This window comes from Rhea americana, unplaced genomic scaffold, assembly GCF_003343005.1.
Source record: "Rhea americana isolate MKP2758 unplaced genomic scaffold, rheAme1 scaffold_10, whole genome shotgun sequence".
Classification (NCBI taxonomy): Eukaryota; Metazoa; Chordata; class Aves; order Rheiformes; family Rheidae; genus Rhea; species Rhea americana.
The window spans coordinates 1,647,325-1,667,759 of record NW_028185039.1 but is presented as its reverse complement, the minus strand read 5'-3'; the positions used below and the strand labels follow the sequence as shown (position 1 = coordinate 1,667,759).

Below are 20,435 nucleotides of genomic sequence, written 5' to 3'. Positions count from 1 at the left end.
TAACCTACTCTTGGCCTGTGCCAAGACAGCCTACAGTGCTGAGCTAAAATTAGACCAGGGGCACTGGGACTTGACAGYTATGATTACATTCAGCCAGAGTCACTCCAGAAGTGGGCAGCCTGATGGGTCAGCCCTAAGCTCAGCCCTTTAGAAGAGACCTTCCAGAGCAAAAGAGGTAGATCATAAAATTATGAAATAACTTGGATCCAAATGGTTTTCTGGAGGTCTCCTCCAGCACCAACTTCAGAGRTGAATGAATTAGGAGAGGATCAGAGGTGTTTTCTTAGGAATGCTCTATAGCTGTACTCTATGTGCTGAAAGACACCTGAAGATTGATAACTCCCTTTCACCTACCAGAGCATCAGAGTATGCAGTTACTACAAACTATTCCACATGCTGTATGTTTTCTCATTCATCTGCCAACACTCAGCARTACAGGTGATCTAGAAACTGGGACTGAGCTAGTCACTAGCCAGAGACCCACACTTTTTCTGACTCCAAAGGCAAAGAGAGGAACAGAGGGAAGAGTCCTTTAGAAAATATGACCTTGAGAAGAATTAGAACAAGCAAAACACTGCTGTGGCATAAAGGGGCAGCTGCGGTGCTTAGAAGCCCTTAATGTCTTTTCTAACACACCTGATCATCTAATGGCTCCATGACCAGATTTCATTCTGAAGAAAAGGTAGATTTTCTTATCTGGGATGCAAAGGGTTATGCAGGCCTCCTGGAAAAAATAAATTAACAAATGAAAGGAAGAAAACTCTTTCAAATAACAGCAAAGATCTGAGCAAGGATGACAATGCAGAGACAAGGCACAGTTCAGCTTCTGTCAGTACGTAGGAACTCCAGCAGCTGTACTTCCCAGCACAGGGCTAGCTCCCTCCATTGTATCAGTGCTGGAAAAACACAAAGAAAGAACACTTTGATCTCCATCACTTTATTTACTGGGGGAAAAGTGAGTACTGCTCCCATACCGGAACTTCCCATAGTGTAAGTTCAGCAAAACTATCCCTTAATGAAGCTGTAATTCAGGCTAGTTATTTCCAAGAGAGGAAACAAAACAAAACAAACAAACAAACAAAAAAAACAACACACACACATCAAGAGCAACTCTTTCCCTTGGAAATACTTACTGCAACTGTTCTACCTGATTAGAGCTCCTAGTACTCTATCTACTAAAACCGTTCACCTCCTCACCTTCCTCTAACTCTGCCCCTCTAGTTGTGCTCCGTGGTTTCCTGAGGACTCACTGCACTGTCACAAGCTGGAGCTGACATTTTCTCTGCCCGTGATGATATTTCAGAAGGCTGATTTAATGCACAGGTAACCAGCCAGGCTTATGAGGTTGTTCACCAGRAAGATCATTTATGCATTTACTTAAACTCAGTAGAGGATTTTGCTCAGTGGCCCACAGCAGTATGAGATAGGGGCTGTCATCTCAATAGATCCTAGAAGCAAGGAGGCTGAGGTAGATGTAAATGACTTCAGACTGCAGCTAAGTGAAAAGCAGAATATTTATATTTGCTGAAATCCCAAGAGCTGACCTGTCCTGAAAATCTTGTCATTTTAACTCAGAATTTATTTTTCCAGAGAACAAAAAGATTCCCAGAATGTTTATGCAAACAAGTTAATTTTGCACATTCCCATATTGCAGTGCTGGCCTCAGTATGCTCAGTAGGAGAAGATGGAGAGCTTCAAACTATAGCTGCTATTAGACACCACAGCACCTGCAGTTTACAGCTAACCTGAGCTGTAGTTAAACATTTTGGTTGAAAACTTTCAAAGATAATAAATTTTCAGCTAAAGGTTTAACTTTGCAGAAAGTGAATTTCCCACGAGAAGGATTATTTTACTAGAGAATTCTCCACCCAACCAGCTGCAGAGAAAATTGCATACTAGAGAAGCCAGGCTGGCTGTTCCCCCAAGGCAAGGCAAGCCAGGACTAATGGCAACACCAGCACAGATCCCTCACCAGCCAAGGTGCAGGTCCACAGCTTCTGAAAAGAGCAGGCAGAGCAGGATGGTGATAACAGGATCCACTGAGACCTCCAGACAAGGCAAGCAATAAACCAGATCCAGAGTCCATCAAGGAAGTTCAGTCAAGATCAAAAGGAGAAGAGACTCAGAGACAGCACCTGAGACAAGTTACAACATCTGCCTAAGAAGTTCATACAGGAGACAAGCTACTTAACATATATGCCCGAGGTTTACCCATGAGGCAGGACTAGAAGCAGAAGCAGGCATACTAACAGCATAGGTCAGGAAAAGACCAACTGCCCAAGCCTGAGTTTAAATAGAGCTCCTGGCTCATAGACAGAGGGTGTGGGTGGGAGCTCCAGGTGAGGCTGGTCAAGGCCTTAATGGTCTGCTAGTCTCTTCAGGACCTTGACAACAAGTTGCCAGTCAGGCTCCTCAAAGTGGCACTGGCTTGGCTACTGATCTGCAAAGTGTRGAGACTGCAAAATGCTCCAGCACCTGAAGAGTCTGTGGATACCAAAGGGCCATTGGTGTCCTGGGCTTTTTTGATTGTGTTGCCCTTGATAGGAACAACCTTGGGAGAAAAACATTGGTCTTGGGCCACATAGTGCCCACGAGGGTGACTGCTTCTGTCAATCACCCCCCTGTATAGAGACCAAGTATATGATTTATGTTGATTTCTCCAAAGTTACCCCAGAAAAACGATCTCTTCCCCATTCTTCACTTGGCAACTTGCCACCTTGTCTGATCTGTGTCCTCCTAGGTCTCAGTAAAAGCTATCCTGCGTGTGATGCTGGGCCCTTACCTCTCAGCCTCTCTTCATCTCTCTGCTTCATTCCCTCTTCATTTCTCTGCAAATCTCAATGGAAAACATATCTCTTCTCCCTTGCATATTTTTCTTAAATAATAAATAATAGCAAGAGAGAGGGGGGTATTGACTGGAGAACTGTATTATCTAGCACTATGCAGCATTTGGGAATAAGGTTGGGATGCACAAAATGCTCTCTAAACCTTATCTGTGGAGGGAATATTAGTACTGGGACCTCTGGATGGAAAATTAACTTGAATTTTATAGGCTTGGGCATCTTTATTGTTCAGCATGATAGTGATGGTTACCAATATTACCMGGCAGGAGGCATGTAACGAATGCCAGGAATATGAATGAGCAGGAAAACCTGCCTGGAAGCGTTCTTTCYGCACCTGACATATACGGCATGGACATTAAGTCATTTAGGGAAAACTTCATCACTAATGAATGTTTTCTCTGCCATTTTAGAGCTGTCTCCTCAGATTATTTTACACATAATGAAGAGCCAAAGCTCATTTTAACATTTGGTGCCTGTTAGCCAAATTTTCGTTCTCCATCTCTTTGTGTGATTAAACATTTATCATTTGTAATGTATTTCTCCCATTTCGCTGTGRCTCTCTGTGTACTGGGGCTCCTTCTTTTATTGATGAAATGACCTAGGCAGCTATGAAAGAGGATCTAAGAGAAGCGGAAATATGGCCAGATGGAGACAGAGTAGCTAGGGAGAACAAAGCACGGAGGTACAGAAACGCTGAGGAGTGGAGCCCTGTTGTGTGTATGTGTGTATATACRTGCACGCACACACACACACAGGSCGATCTGGCTACTTGCCTTCACTCAGTAAATCTAATCCATAATTTGAAATAACTCATTCAGTAGAATAACAAAATTAGAAATTGAGTGCTAGGACAGTATATTATTATATGTGCTGCCCAGCTCGCTTTCCCTCCACCTCCCCAGCCCCCACAGCCGCTTTGATTGCTTCCTTGCAGCTGCTGCTCTGGTTTAATTTATTGAGATGCCATTAGTCGGGAGGTGGAAGCAAAAACTCAACAGCCTGCTTGCRCTGGTTTTTGGAGCCTTGGCTTTGCCTTTTCCTTTCCACCTCCATCTCTCTGGGTTTTCAGCCGGGATGCATTTGAGGCTGTCCAACCGGTCCAAGCTACAGCCTCATGCACAKCTCAAAATCACAGTGGTTCTTCTTCGCCTATGGGTCCTTGACAAGGACCAGAGCCAGGGGAACGGGAACAARTAGGAGAGGACAGCATCATGGGTTAGCATGCATCCACACTCTTGCAGGGACACTGGAAATCAGAGGTGAGCAGTGTTGGCTATCGGGGTCCTTGTTGCCAATTTATGGGCCCTGGTAAGTCATGTAAACATGCCATCTCAGGTGGCAAGTACCACCACACTGCCTGGTGAAACAAAAGGGAAAGGAAATATCCACAGTGCATAGGTAACTTGCAAGGACTGATAGTGCCTGCAAGGTCAAGATCAGTGCCGAATGGATGCCCCTGCCTCCCTGCAAACATGGCCTGTTGTCATCAGCAATATGGAGCCAGAGTTTGAGATGCCTCTGGTTTAGATTAAMGCTATAATGTCAAATCACTGCTGTTGTTATTTCACACTGGCTTCATGTCTCTCTTTTGTTTCTCTCTAAATCGTTGAAGAAGAACCCAAATTCTCCTCTTTCCTGGTCATTTTTCACATTAGAGTTGTAGGTGGCTTGTTCCCAGGTTTTCCTAAGAGGGTCTGTGGGAGACTGGAGAACTGAGAAAAGTACTGTGTAACCATGATAMTGGAAGAATGAAACCACAACAGCTGGGCAAAGAGGAACTATTTAGGCAAGTTTGTTAAAACCCTGGTTTCTCTTACTGGATTTTCCCCAGATCTGTTCAACTCACCAAGCTGGGAGAAAAGACCGGGCAGAAGAATCTCTGCTCTGACCATTGCAGGGAAGAGATAGGAGGGCTGCTCCTAGCATCTGCCAGAGGGGCATCCCAAAAGCAGAAAATCAGGGACAGTAGAAGGCTCCTCAGCCATCCAGCTGCTCTGTTCTAACCTGCAAGAATCAAGTCCAAGATTTCAGAGTAGAAACRAACAGAAAAAGGAGAGTAGAGGGTAGATACAAAGTAGAAAACGGGAAGGACGATAAGCTTCTGGAGCTCTATTTTCTGYTGTTAAGGGGACATTAGCCAGGAACCTCTGCAAGTGTCCCTGCTCCCATCCTGCCTTGCAGGCTGCTCAGTCCTGGTTAATGTTGTAGCACACACGCACGCAAACACCCACATGCACTTGCGCTGACGTGATGCCAGGAAGSAGACTTTCAGAAGCCAACAAGATGAACAATTATCTTTTCGTGCAAAGCAAGGAGACCCACTTCTCCTCTCCCCAGCCATGTCCTGGCAATCTAATAAAAAGGGAGATTAGCCCCTCTTTCCTCTCTTGCGTCTCCTTAATGCTGTCTTTTATTCACACTTTGCAAAGCAAATAAACCAGCAAATTGCTTGCTTTAATGAGCTGAAATTAAACTCAGGCTGCTGATAAAATGCTTTCTCTCCTTTCTGTTATTGGAAAGGACTTGTCTGATAGGCAGTGTACAGGAAAGCAGAGAAAACACACAGCAGGAACCTTATTGAATGTCTTTGAGTCATTTACAGTCACTATTCCTCACCCCAGACACCTCCAATTAGACAAGGGAGGCATGTGGGTGATGAGAAGGCTACTGGGAATTAGCCTTGCMAGGTCTGTGGAGGGTCTGTCTCTGCTCTTGCCTCATGGGATGGTCCTGCTCTRTTAGCTAAAGCTCTACAGCGTGGGCTGCAGCCCACTACCTCTCTGGGGAGACAGTGACATGAAACACCACTTCTTCCAATGAAAAGGTTGGTCTGCCTCTGCTGGGCAATGCCAAACACAAGCTTGCCCAGAGACTGATCTGATGTTTTGGCTTGGGTCAAAATGGGACATAGGGGAGGTGGAATCAGTACCTACAAAAGAGAAGATGMCAAAATGCATCACTCCTTGCTGCCTGTGTTGTTTCAGTTCTGCAGGGCTTTCTCTGCCTGCAGGAGGTCCCAATAATGCACAAGCCCATAGAGGAAGAGCAAGGAGATGTTTGCACTAATGGACGCAGCAGGCAAGGAAAGCACCCTCCTTGCCATCCTGAAGAGACAACTGAGGCAACACATAGAGGATGGCTCTGCAGGCCGGTAGTACTGACCTACCCTTCTTCCATGRCTTTAGGGCAATACAAGAAGCTACAGTCCTGGCTGGTCCCTGTGACAAGGAGAACATGAAAATCCAGAGCCTACCTTATGATGGGAGGAGGGTGAAACTCTCCACCTGTGGCACCACACATCCTCTGGGATTTTCAGCCCCGACAAGGAGAGCTCAGAGCACTGTCATTCAGTCTCTCACCCCTCTGTGAAGCAGTGTCATTATCTCTCAGTACTGGAAAGGAGAGAAGTGCAGAGGTTAATTACTTCACCCAGTGCTGGGAGGCAGGTGGCAGCAGACAGCCCAGCACTTCAGCCCTGCCTCCCCATCAGCTGGGCAAGCAGCGAGGGGTGGGCAGCCAGCCTGCGATGCCCCAGGATCGTGGTCCCTCTTCCCTTCCACTCTAGCTCCAAGACTCCACCTGAAATGGGCTGTCAGGTCCTGCGCAAAAAGTCCCAGCAGAGGGAAAATATATGCTTACAAATGTGCTCCTGCTAGTGCTGCATGTACTGGTCCCAGAGATAAGTGTTGTTCACATCATTATTGCCAGTATCACTGTGGTGGTATGACAGTTTAAACTGGAATAGCAGTGTAAAAACAGGCTAAAGCCCAATTTTCTACCTCTGGGAAGGATGAGACCTGAGATTCAGCTGCCTTGTGCTCAATATCATCTCTTTCACCCAGACTTCCACTTTTAATAAACTGTTAAAAACTTGATTTCTCTGAGCTTTCTGCTAAATGTAGCTAAAGCAAGAGAGCAAGCTCAACAGGCACTGCAGAGCTGAGGAGACACACAGAGAGACCTACAAGTACCAGGCAAGGCCTCCACAGGCACATCATCTCCTTAGGAAGTCAAGCCAGTACATCTCACCCACACACATTGCACACCTGCTGCACAGTCCTCAGGAATGAGGGACTGCAAATCCTGCCCTCGTAGGGGACACCAGCGTGTCTGGTGTGTGATTTCCTTCGAAGACCTCAGCTCCACCCTGCAGCTGGTGGGGCAGTGCTGGAGGACAGAGTAGCAGGAGAGTCTCATGTGCCAGAGAGCTGACATGAGAAGACACCTTGTTATTCATGTAATGTAAACCCAGCTGTTCCACCAGGGAATAGACTCATTGTTCATGATCCGGAAAGAACAAATAAACTGTGTCACTGCTCATTATTAGTGGCCTATTTACAGAGGTATAAACTGTGAATGGTTAACAGGAGGCTCTGCAGTGAAACATGGTCTGCTTCATATACTGGTACTCATGGATGGAAAAGAAGCCTCTCTAGGATGACGGCAAGGGTATAGAGTCTGCTGCTAAATGCCCCTTGACAATCAGCTTTGCATGCAGGCACGCATCACGCATCACAGTTCCTTCATTGCCTAGGTACTGGGAAATGGTTTGGATACCAAGTTCTGGATTTACAAGATTATGCAGATCTAGTGAAAGGCAATTCAGTATAAATCCTGCCCCAGTTTCCTTTATGGATATGCAAGAAACCTCTAGTTCTTATCAACTGTATTTTCAAGGAGTGATGGTGGTGTCTTCACAGCTTCCTGTGGTCTGCCCTGGGATAAAAGACATTAGACACAGCTACCATTCCTACAGTATGAAGGACTTTCTAGGTAGGCCATGATGTTGGCTTCTCATTTTTGAGTAGCTCCATCTCTCCCAAAACACCTCACTGCAGCCCTTCTACTGGCCCAGAGAGCTCTCCAGCAGTAGAGATGTCTGCAGGTCATGTTTTTAACTTCTTTTTGAAAAACAAAGCCTGAAAGATGCTGAAGATCGTGCAGTTCMCTCCTCCCTACTTTTGCCTTCCTATTCCCCTAAGATATTATTAGAGGACGTAGAAGTGCTGTCCACAAATATTTATGTTCAGTCAAAAACCAGGAAAAGTTAATAGAAACAATGAGCAAAAACAGGAAAGTGTTTTTCTATTGCAAGTGAGGCTGCTGGCAGTCCTAGAGATTTCTTTAGCCAGAGGTTTGTGTCTAGTTAAGGCTCCTCCTGGTTTTCAAACTGGGCTATTTCTGGCTGGAGAGGGAAGATATTTTCCTCTCTTCTGCAAATACTCATGTTATGTCATTGGAAGGTTGAGAGCCCTCCCCACCTCTGCTCTTGCACACCCAGGAGGGAGAGACAGGTCCTGGGGACAGGAAGCAAGCATCAACTASAGACAAGAAAATCGGATGTTGGACAATCAAGTTTGTATGTTTTGTGATTAACCAGGGAATCTGCTGGTTGGTAGATTCTGAAACTACTATCCTGGTTCCCAGAAACTGCATAGGCACTTGATGCTGGACTTYTATCACATATACTGTGCAGCAATGCAGTCAGGAAGTCCTTGATCACCTCCACAGTGTCCTTATCATCATTCACTTCTGTGGACACCATTGCTATACACACCAGCACGTGAGACAGGATTCCCCTCAGCAAAGCTCTGCAGCATCAAGCCTACATCAGAGCAAGTTGTCTAGACTTCATTTGTTATCAGCAGAGGGGAACAGACACTTTTGGGACATCAATCCTCTCTTCCTAAGGTAGACACCTAAATAGGTCAGACAGATTGTGTCCTGGATATGTATTATCCTCACCACTGCCAATAACGTGACACTGGACAAAGTGCTCTGACGAGGAGGGCCTCCACACTCAATGACCACCTTCCCTAGAGCTACTGTTCACATGAGTGTCTGTGCTCAAATTAACCAAAGGCTCCTGGAAAGGTAGAAGCCAGAATTAGAAAGCAATCCCCCAACATTGCGAGGGTAGTTGGGCACAGGTGGTTACCTGAAAGCATCTCCAGTACCACTAAATGYTGATTGTCTCCCCTTTTTATTTAGTTTGTGCTTTTGTTTTGTGCAGGTGAGCCAAGTGACCAGGCACGGAGAACCAGATCCACAGAGTTAAATGGAGATGGAGCCCAGTGTTGCAATGGGCAGCAAAAAGAAAGCAAGGAGATGTACTGTAAAAAGTGAGTGGAAGGCTTGTCTCTAAGCCAGCGAGCCTCCTCTGCACAAGCACCTAACTTCATGACTTCCTCCGCAAGATGCCACAGGCCTAGTGATGCAGGACCGCCCTCAGCCACGCAGGCCTTAGTAGGAGCGCCTGGCCCGTGGCTGCCAAGTATCTCGGGCACAGAGGTCCACTTTTGCCACAGACACTTCCCTGCCAGCTGCAAGCCATGAGGAGAAGGGAAACAAGAGAAAAGCTGCCGAAGAAACGCTGACCCACACCCTCCTGGACCCCACCCCATTCCCCACCTCCAGCAGACCAAGGAACCCCTTCTCTCTGCTGCCCTTCCAGATGGCAGGTCGCCGGTGGGCCGCGACGTCAGCCCTGTGCGTGTGCGTGGCAGCCGTCTCTCTCCTGCACACTGGCGGGGTGCGGGCAGACTGCTGGCTCATCGAGGGGGACAAGGGTTTTGTCTGGCTGGCCATCTGCAGCCAGAACCAGCCCCCCTATGAGTCCATCCCCCAGCAAATCAACAGCACCATCGTGGACTTGCGGCTGAATGACAACAAGATCAAAAGCGTGCAGTACGCCTCGCTCAGCCGCTTCGGCAACCTAACATACCTCAACCTGACAAAGAACGAGATCTCCTACATCGAGGACGGTGCCTTTTCAGGACAGTTCAACCTCCAGGTGCTGCAGCTGGGTTACAACCGACTGAGGAACCTCACTGAGGGGATCCTCCGGGGCCTGGGGAAGCTGGAGTACCTCTATCTCCAGGCCAACCTCATTGAGTCTGTCACCCCCAATGCCTTCTGGGAGTGCCCCAACATAGTGAACATTGACCTGTCCATGAACAGGATTCAGAGACTTGACAGCAACACTTTTCGGGGCCTAAACAAGCTCTCTGTCTGTGAACTCTACAGTAACCCCTTTTACTGCTCCTGTGAGCTTCTTGGCTTCCTGCAATGGCTGGAGGCTTTCACCAACATGACACGAACCTATGACCGGATGCAGTGCGACTCTCCACCAGATTACACTGGCTACTACTTGTTAGGCCAGGGCCGGACTGGCTATCGCAATGCTCTGAGCATGCTCTCTTCTCTTTGCACTGGTGGCTCCTACACTGTGATCCCTCGTTTTATCCCTCCCAGATACCAAGTAACCACAGCGCCCTCTGAAAGCCCATGCGCCGAAGAGGAATGCTCCTCTGGTGATGGCACGACCCCACAGTTCTCCCTCTTCACGCCCATTGGTGAGACGGAGGTGCGCCCCAACATCCAGGTGAAGCACCTCAACCACAATTCAGCCGTCCTCACCGTGCAAATCCCCTACCCCTTCAGCAAGATGTACATCCTCTCCCAGTTTGAAAATGGCTTCTCCTCCATGATCACCAAGCTCAGGAAGAAGGAGGAGAACATTACCGTGAGCAACCTAGTAGCACAAAGAGATTACACCTACTGTGTGGTCTCGGTCCACCAATACTCCAAGTACAACCACACCTGCGTCACCATCACACCCACCAGACCCAACCGCAAGGAGCCAGTGCCCACCCCTTCCACCGCCACTCATTACATCATGACAATCCTGGGATGTCTCTTTGGCATGGTAATTGTCCTAGGCGTTGTGTATTACTGTCTCCGGAAGAGGCGCCAGCAGGAGGAGAAGCACAAAAAGACCCCTGGCAGCATGAAGAAGACCATAATTGAGCTGAAATATGGGCCAGAGATGGAGACTACCAGCATCACCCAGCTGTCCCAGGGACAGATGCTGAGTGGGGAGACGGTGACCCGCATCCCCTACCTACCTTCTGCTGGAGAAGTTGAACAGTACAAGCTGATTGACACCAGTGAGACCCCCAAGGCCACCAAGGGCAACTACATGGAGGTGAGGACGGGTGAGCAGCCCGAGAGGCGAGACTGTGAGCTCTCCTTGCCGGACACCCAGAGCTCTGTGGCTGAGATCTCTACCATTGCCAAAGAGGTGGACAAGGTGAACCAGATAATCAACAATTGCATCGATGCCTTGAAATCTGAGTCCACCTCCTTCCAAGGGGTGAAATCAGGGGCGGTCTCCACCGCAGAGCCTCAGCTGGTGCTCTTGTCTGAGCAGATCCCCAGCAAGCATGGATTCCTGTCCCCTGTCTACAAGGAAAGCTACAACCACCCACTCCAGCGGCATCACAGCATGGAGGCAGCCCCCAAACGGTCCAGCACCTCTTCTAGCGGTTCCATTCGGAGCCCCAGGTCCTACCGTTCTGAGGGATCGGGACACAAATCAGAAGCCAAATACATCGAGAAGACATCCCCCACCACCGACACCATCCTCACTGTGACACCGGCCGCRGCCATCCTGCGGGCAGAGGCGGAGAAGATCCGGCAGTACAGCGAACATCGGCACTCGTACCCTGGCTCACATCAAGGGGAGCAACATGACAGCATGGCAGGGCGAAAACCCTCTATCCTGGAGCCTCTGACGCGTCCTCGCCCCAGAGACCTGGCCTATTCCCAGCTCTCRCCTCAGTATCACAACCTGAGCTACACCTCCAGCCCAGAGTACACCTGCAAACCATCGCACAGCATCTGGGAGCGCTTCAAACTCAACCGCAAGCGGCACAAAGACGAGGAGGAGTATATGGCAGCCGGCCATGCCCTACGCAAAAAGGTCCAGTTTGCCAAAGACGAGGATCTTCACGACATCTTAGACTACTGGAAGGGTGTCTCTGCCCAGCAAAAGTCCTGAGTCCTCACAAAACTCGTGACTTAACACACTAACTGGACCAAAATAAATCCACAGCAGCTATTTTTATTCAGACTGTCTTTGAAGCAAACAAAAATAAATGAATCAATAAAAATAAAAGAGAGAACAAGTTATGGAAATTATAAATATTCTATATAATATATAAAATGAAATATTGAAATGTTCTCACGGTGGTGAGACACACACCAAATTTGAACACAAAGAGACTTTAAAAATCAAACAAACTATGGAGTGAAATTTTGTTTTATTTTGTTTTTTTTTTAAAAAAAAAGAAAAGAAAAATTGAGTATAAAAAGAAAGTGAAAGAGCGAGCAGAGAGCTGAGGTCTGGCATTTCCCAGTACTGCATTGCATGAGTCCCTATTCCGTGATTTTGTGGATTCTTTGTGCAGAGTTTGTGTTCTTCCTTCCTTCCCTTCCAAAATCAACAGCAACAAAAACAGCAACAAAAAACCAAAAAAAGACCAGAAGGAGATCCACTCTCTGGGCTGTTTTTGCAAACAGAGTCTTCCAGTTTAGACTTTCACCCAGTCGAAGGCTCGTTCACATTTTCACTCACTGAGAGGTTTTACCACGCATTGCATTGTAAACTGAAGTCATTCGATTGTACAGAGAAAATTTCTATATTTGCAATGTTTGCTGTATAATGAGAAAGAGAGAGGAGAAAAAAACAATACTACATCTACTAAAAATATATCTATATATCTATATATCTATATTCACCTGTTTGTACCAGGTTTTAATCATGGATTTTAGAGAAAGAGATGGAGTTTGGTTTGAAGAACCTTTTTTTTTGTAGGTTGGTTGGTTGGTGGGATGAGGGGAAATTTATAGTGTGTGGGTAAGTGGGGGGGGACGCAAGTGGGTTTCTAAGTGTTTGGGTTCGGCTTCTTCCAATATCCGTATRCATCCAAGTTCTGGCTGCTTCCAAGTGGACTGAGAAGAAAAGGCACGTTCCCCTAGGAAAGGCGAATAATCCCTGTCCCTGGGGACAGTGGGGAGGAGGGAGCAGCCCCACGGAGCACAGGGAGCCTTTGGGACACGTCTTGCTCCCATGGAGCGCTGCTGCCCACCTCCCACCACTGGAGACAGAGTTTGCTTTGAACACCAAGCAGAGTAGTGAGGAACAGGCCAAACTGGGAGGAAAAAAAAAATCTGCAAAAAGCAGTAGGGGAGGAGTAAAGCTCCAAATTACACATATATATAATGCAACAAAGAAAAAAGAAAAGAAAAAAGGAAAAAAAAATCACTCTACTTTTGCCCCCAAATCATAAGGCTCCAAGTTCAAGCCCTCCCCTCAACGCTGGCTGGTACTTGAGGCTGACGAGACCAAGGGGCAGAGCCACGTAAAATGTACCAGCCTGCAAATCAGCATTAACACACAGCTTATCCTCCCCATCTCCAGGCCAGGCGCTTTCCAAGGCTGCAGCGGGAATGCGGGAGCCCCGGTCAGCACGTTCCCCAAGCTGCAGCCTGAGCCCATGTCAGAGAGAGGACAGCCGCCCCGTGCTCGAAACTCTGCTGCTTTCGAGAGGGTTTCTGCTGCATCTTGAKCTCCTTGCATGGACATCGTTAGCCCAAACAAATGTGCACCAGGGCCCAGGAACAAGGCACATCCCATCTTGTTATTTCRATATTTCAAAGCGATTTTGACAGGTATTCTTGCAAAAGGTTACATTTGTTTGGAAAGGAGCTGAGCAAGGCAGACATGGAGTGGGATGAGGAGCACGCGAGTTCCTTCCCTGCRGTTATTTGTGCAGACGACAGACCATTAGCAGGGTTTCATAATAAAAAAGCGCAATTTCCCCAGCAAAACCGTCGCTATTCATAAGTAAAGGTGGGTTTCTTCATCTCCTCCAGGCACCCCACATCCTTCCCATGGCATGCAGCTCCTCAGGGCTGTGTCTTGCTCCCAAGGGGAGCTGAGAAATGTTCCTCCCATCCCACGTGCTGTGGCCATCCCCTGCCCGAATCTCAGCTGCAAACACCGAGCCGCCACCATGTGCCCCACCGAAGTCAGCGCCTGTATCTGCTTTGGAAATGACATCACSATCTTCTCCAAAGCAGCCACGAGTGAGGCCACAATTAGCAGAACATTGCGGTTGTCCACAAAGGCAGGAGCGCTGTCACCAGGGAGTTCAGCCTCTCACCTGGGGCAAGACACCTTGTTTCCCTCTGCCTCTGCTTCCTCMTCTGTGAAACACTTCCCTGCAGCACCAAGGGGTAGGATGGTTGGGGGAGGCTCAATTAATTAATTGCCTGTTTGCAAGGCCCATTTAGCCCCTAGAATAAAAGCCGCTACAGCAAGGCAATGTTGTTAGTGGTATAAAACAGTGGGGGCAGATGAAATCAGAGCCTGATTCTGGTTTCACACACGAAATTTCACTAGTCAGAGACCAACAGAGAGCAGTGCAGGAAATGTGAGACAGCAGCACCTTTCTAAAGGAAGCCCTTCTCTGACACAAAGTCCCTGTAAGTACAGAGGAGCAGGGTTGGGAAAGTCCCTCCCCGAGGAGAGGCAGCTCGATACCCCTGTCTGTGGGGATCTCTGTGGGTTTTCGGGAGCTTCCACTCGCTCCTCAGATAAGCATGCAACAGCCATGCTGCAGAGCAGTCTCCAGCCAAACCAGCCCTCCTCACCGTCCCTCCTCAAGGATCCCCTTGGGACCCTTGGCTAAGCAGCCCAGGGTATGCAGAGGCCACCACGCCATGTCCTGGTAGCAGTCACAGCAGTCGACCTGATGAGAGCTGCTCCCCTCATCTCCAGTACTCTACACCATCCCCCAAACCACATAGCTGCAGGTGCTGGCACTTAAAATGAAGAAAAATAACCCCACGGCTCAATGATGGGGGTGCAGCAAGAGCGGAGAGCACTGGGCTGTGCAGACCCCTCCGTGGGCACGGGGAGAATTTCACCGGCTGGGAGGTGTTTGCTGCTTTTCTTCTTTTTGTTTCTCCTAATCATCTACCAAACCTCTTGAGTTGCTTCCCCAAAGAAGAAATGTATCCTGCCCAGCCAGGTTGGTCCTATCTGCCCACAGCTCCGAGTGCACCCGAAGAAAGCAGGTGGACCCCCACGTCCCACCGCAGGAAGGAGGTGCAGGAGTAGCTGCAGGTGCCCACATAAAAGTTGCACCGGACTGATGAGGAGGAGGGAGGCTAGTGCAAAGCTTCCTCCCTCGCTTTCCCCCGCCGGAGCAGGGAGCAACACGTGGGGAGTCTGCACAGCAGGCGACCCTGGCAGCGGCCTCGGCTCTGCCACCGGAGAGGAGAGGGGAGCAAAGRAGGGAGGGGAAAAGAAAGGGAGCGAACGAGTGAGATGAAAGGCAAAGGAGATGACAGCGTGAGTCGGGGAGGCAGGGGGAAGCAGAGGGAGCCGGAGCAGCTGTGCCGGCGCGCGGGACAGGCGGCCGTCTCCCGAGAGGCCAGCGAAGGCAGCGAGCAGCGCTGCTCTGGGAGTGATTTTAAGAGAAAGCAGTTGTTCGCCTGCGGCGATGAAATGGAGAAAAGGAGCGGAGGGATCCAGCGCCGCTTGTGCCCCGAGCACTGGGAGGAAATTGCACCATTGGAGGCACCAGGGAGGAGGGGTCCTGCCCAMTCCCAGGATATATGGGCTCCTTGAGGGAAGCTGTCCGCGGCCTCCCCGGGGTGCAGCCGCAACGAGGAGACGATGCCAGCCCGGGTAGCCCCRAGGAAAGGAGCACCCTGGTCCTGCACCTTCAGGCTGCCTGCAAGACACAGCACGTGGCGGGTGGGATGGGGAGCAGAGACTCAGACCCACCCTGGGCAGAGCTGGAAATGCAGCTCAGACCTGTGGCCCCGCAGAGGTGCTGGCCGTGGCGCTGATGGGACACTGCTGCAGTGCCCAATGGGGCTGCGCCCTCCAAAGTTCAGCTATTTCCACTATCAGTTCTCCTCATCTATCCAGGCATCTGCTGCAATCCTTGGACCTTCTCTCCCCTTCCAGCCCTTTAAGCAGCCCCCTTATCCTCTCCTCTCTGTTCACACTCCTGTTAGCCTGTCTACCACCTTATAGTGATCACTTAGAAACCCCTCTCCCCTGGTTAGGACCATGGTATGGTTATGACCCTTGGGCCATAAGTAATGTGGATTCTGCCTGAATTTCTCAGGGTTGCAAAACAGCTATTGTTTAAAGGACCGTTCTTCAAGGGAAGAATCAAGAACTGTAACTAAAAATATCCTCCCCTAACCTCTTCCCCAGCATCTCCCATCAAACACGGACAGACTCCTGTTGGAGAATAAATCAAACTCACAGCTCAATACTCACTCCAGGCTAGAGTCCACAAAGAAGTCTGCCACAGATTGCAAAGTCTTTGTCACATCTAGAGCCCAGATGTATTTTTTAAAGCCTGTAAATTAGGACAGAAACATCTCCCTACAGACAACATCACTTCCGAGCCAGCATTCCTGAAGGCATCCACCTGCCTTTGTGTGCAACTCGAATTTGTCTCCATGCTTTTCAAAACATGCCCCACGGGAAGTGCAAAGTCCATGGGTGGTAACATGGGGCAGCCCAAAGATTGGCATTGCCTAGTGATTGCTGCCAGGCTAGATTTCTGTCTAAGCATGGGAGACTGGGAAGCACTTCAGCTGCCACCTCAAACAACAGGGAGTTTGAGAAGGGATGTGCTAGCCCTGGAGCTGGTGGGCATCTGCTTATCATAGCCGATGCATGTTGGAGGTGTTGTTTCTTCCCCTAGTCRTGCCTCCTGCATGAGTTTGCCACAAAAGTGGGTGCAAATCCTATGGAAAGGCATCTGCTAGGAACTGGAGGAGGCTGTAAGGGAGGGAAGTGCTCCGTGGCCGTCCCACAAACCACAGTGGCAGCCAGCCCACGCCGACTCTGCTCACATCGAGGCTGGTGCTGAAGGTTGCCCCAACTCAGGAGGATCCCACTGCAGTACRGGTGCCTCCTTCACTACACAGAGAAACAACGCTGCTGTCCCAGTGGTACGGACTTGTTTGCTGGGCTGTTTGCCGTGCTGTAAGCCCCTCAGCGGCCTCCCCTTGCCCATCTCTCGAGCTGCTCTGTGGATACAGCCAGGGATGGCAGCGGTCCAAGCATGGGGGCTGGTGGCCACATTTCCAGGGCTTTAAGTGCCACCAGAGCAATGGCACCTCCAGCCCCATGAAGGATCATGGGACAGCCTGTGGCGCCTCTTTCAAGCTCAGCTTATTCCACCCCCCCCCCCAAAAAAAAATCCCTTCGCAAAAGCTTCTCAGGCTCAAGGCAGGATGGACTGCTGTTTATCGGATTTTTCTCTGAAGTCCAGTCCAGGCACTGGACTTTTCACCCCAGCCCTATTCCCTGTTTCTAGCCAGTGGCTCCCCCAGGTTCTCACTGGTGGCACATGTTCCTGCAGCTCATGGACAAGGCGAAGGAGCACCTGCACAGTCCTGCAGGCTGCAGTTCCCAAACCTCACAGCTCCCTGTGGTCTCACTGTAGCAGTGCCCAGAGGATGTGTGGGGCCAAGCAGATAGCTGGTGGCAGGCAGGATMCTGGGCACAAGCCCCAGTGACCCTGACCAGCTCCTACTGCCTGCATGCTCCTTTGCTCTCAGCAGCCCWGGCTCCAAACCTCCCTCAGCATCACTCACCCCTGCTTCTCAGTCAGCCCTTCGTTGAACTGGGGCTRGCTTGGTGAACCAACACCTCTGTCGCCCAAGGCTTCCCAAACTCATCACAGTGGTGGATGTGGTGCTATTAAAATCAGGAGCTGGAGCCTAACCCCCTTGGTCATGCTTGTGCTGCAGCCTGGCTCCCTTTCGAGCTCCTGAGCAATAAATCATCACATTTGAATGAGAAGCAGGTTAGCAGGGTTGGGGGTAGGGGAGACAGTGGGATGAAGGTTTCTGGCCCAGTCACATGAGTCATTTGGGGAAGGAGGGGTCTGGGGGGGGACGGGGCCCTGGCTAGGTGCAGCGCCGTGCTGCTGGGCAGCCCCGAAAGCAGCAGATCGATGAGGGTGATTGAAGGCAGMGCGTACTGCGATGGTCTATTTTTAGCACAGCCGGCAGAGCGGGAGTTTGGGAGCCCAAGTTAGAATTTATTTACATTTCTGAGCGCTCATCAGGGTGAGGAATGACAATGAGGGGAAAGCRATCCCAGCAGCGTGGCCATAACCCTGCATGCACGGTGGCACTGACGGCAGGGAGCAAAGTGGCCCTGTTCATGGCAGCRCTGCCACAGATAGCCTGGCTCTGCGTGGTGGGGACGGGTGCAGACTTTCTGGGCAATCACATGGTCCGCTTCCTTCTCCTCCTGCCTAGGGACACGTGCCCCATCCCTCTTACACACCCAGGGGTGTACTGGGAGGGACGCTGAGCTGGGCTGCTGTCCATCATCTCACTCCATCCTGCCCATTGGTGCTACCACAGGCAGCAATCACCACAGCCAATTTCTGCGGTTACTACTTAACCCAAGTTCTCCTGGTAGCTTTCATCTTAGCTGGCTCCAAAATCTGTGTCATTGCACAGGGATTTCATGGTCTTTCTTCTGAGTAAGGAACTATCCATGTCTCACCCATATAAAACTACAGGCTTACCACTGTGGGTCTCACGCTTGTTCTTCCTCAACACATCTGGAGACAAGATTGTTCTTCAGAGCCCTGTATYAGACCTTTCACTTCATCACCAAATTGCTGCTGCCAGTTGACACTCCAAGGTGTTTAAACTGGCTAAATCACCTGTGGGTGTGCTCACTGGTGCCAGAAAATAGCTTATGCATGGCTTGTAACAGTGACTTTACTTTTACCTGAATTTTCTTCCACTCTGATTTTTCACATCTCCTTTGTATCGTATCCTCTGTTTCACCCCTCTAAGACAGATCACCAGCACCGTCAAGAAGCTGGGGCAGGTCATCTGAACGCCACCTTCAGAGTTTTGCAGGGGCAATGTTATTCTTTCCACGGGCTCATTAGAAATCAGAGGTTGTCTCTTAATCCAGTACTGATCCTAACTCACTTTAACCTTTTGAAACAGAAATTCATAGTTTGGTCACGCTAGCAATTTTATCAGGAATTCTGAATTCTTTTACTGTGACAGTCTATTGCCCCTTTGTTAAACCCAGGAACACTAGGCATGCTGATTTCTACTTTGTTTCCCCTGGTATTTAATGAAGTGAAACTATCTAATCCAGAGGGAAGCTAATTTTCTAGACGCAGTTTCCTCCGCATAAGGAATAAGAACACACAGAAATAGTGGAGATGTGGATTTTCACCACGGGGGGAGAAGCAAAGTAGGATGCTAGATTATAAACTAGCTTTGCTGCCCTTTAATTTGGTCTAGATTGGAGGTGTAAGTGCCTGTTTCCCTCCCTCTGGAATTTCTCATCTATCCTTCCAGAGCAATCAAAAGAGCCTGCCAAGTCTGAGTTTGTGTGCCTGTTTAATAATTAAATGGGAACATTAATGACACCAGGTGCTTAGTTGTTCCTGTGTGTGCTGATGGCCTCTCACATCCCACCAACATTTGGTTTTTCATGCTCAGCTCAGCTGTCTGGAAATAGCCATTTGCTGCTCACCTTTACTTGCCTCATCATTAAAGAGCTCATTAATGTACTCCATCCTTGCTTTCTTTGGGACTAAAAGATTTCCATTTCTATCCTTTATCAGATTTCTTACGGTTTATATCTTCTTCTCTTGTCACTGTGCTATGCCCTTTTGTAATGAGCTCTTCTCTCCTAGTCCATCTTCTCTATTAAGCTACACAAGCACTGTCCCACATGTTGCCTTACTCATCTCCTGGGCTCTCTTTTGGGTTTGTCATATTTCTCTGCAATGGTTTCCAGCTGTGAAAGGAAGTGAGCAGCCCTACACAGCAACATCCACTCCTTCCCTCCCACCCCTTTTTCTGTCCTTGCCCCTCTCCACCCTTGCAGCCAGCCCTCCAGTCCTAGCCCTGGTTCACCCCGCTGCAGTGTCCAGCCTCAGCATCCTCCTCCATCCTTGCAMAGGCCCCTAATCTGCTTCAGCTGACCTTCATGACAGCAAAGGGACTCCTCAAAGTTTCTGCGCTGTATCTGCAGCTTGTCTCTGCTAGTGGCCTCTTGAATCCTTTYCTGACTCGCAGCATTGCTTTTACACAGCAGAACTCTCCTTGGGCATCTCCTGCTCGGCAATCAAGAGCTACACAGCCCATCTGACTGGTAGGAGGCCTCTCTGGGCACCACAAAAGATGTGATCTCGTAAATAAACACTGGTGCTCTTCACACAGTGCAGCTAGATTAATTAATCTCATTTCACATTATTTATAGCCATTCCACAAAGTCTCCCAATCCCCATTAGGACTTAAAATCTGCTTCTCCCAAASTGCCCACCTTTCCCACCTGAAAGTTGCATTGCAGTAAGATTTGAGGACCTGAAGCAGAGCAGAAGGCATTGGAAGAGCAGCTCCAAGAGACTGTCAGACACAGCAAACCCCTAGCTAAGCAGCTGCAGGGTGTAAATGTAGGTGAACCATCTACCACTGTCAATCTGAAATACCCTGCATGCATTAGGCTCGGTTCAAGCTGACAAAGAGCTTGCTTGCCCAGAAGCTCATCTGTTCTYTTTCCAGCAGTCTCAGGTGTTGTAATAAGCGGTATTACCTCTCCATACAAACCTTATCTCAATTATATTCTTAGATCCTTCTGGCTGTAACAACACTACCACCCACTACAGAGTTCACACACATACATCTCTGCCTGGGAAATCCCAGCAGAAACGTGGCAAC

The 20,435-nt window shown here is 49.2% G+C and overlaps 1 protein-coding gene and 1 long non-coding RNA gene across 2 annotated transcripts in view; both read left to right on the top strand.

Moving 5' to 3' along the window:
- LOC146601580 (uncharacterized) overlaps positions 1-9,178 on the top strand; it is an 86,363-nt gene extending 77,185 nt beyond the window's left edge. Inside the window, exon 3 of the long non-coding RNA XR_014895356.1 lies at positions 8,857-9,178. This is a non-coding gene — a long non-coding RNA (uncharacterized LOC146601580). The remainder of the gene's footprint in view (positions 1-8,856) is intronic.
- Positions 9,179-9,216: 38 nt separating this feature from the next.
- Positions 9,217-12,431, top strand: ELFN1 (extracellular leucine rich repeat and fibronectin type III domain containing 1). The gene has a single exon (XM_085301140.1). It carries the CDS (start codon positions 9,298-9,300, stop codon positions 11,683-11,685), a length of 2,388 nt encoding a protein of 795 aa, XP_085157266.1. The 5' UTR covers positions 9,217-9,297; the 3' UTR covers positions 11,686-12,431.
- The last annotated feature ends 8,004 nt before the right edge of the window (positions 12,432-20,435 follow it).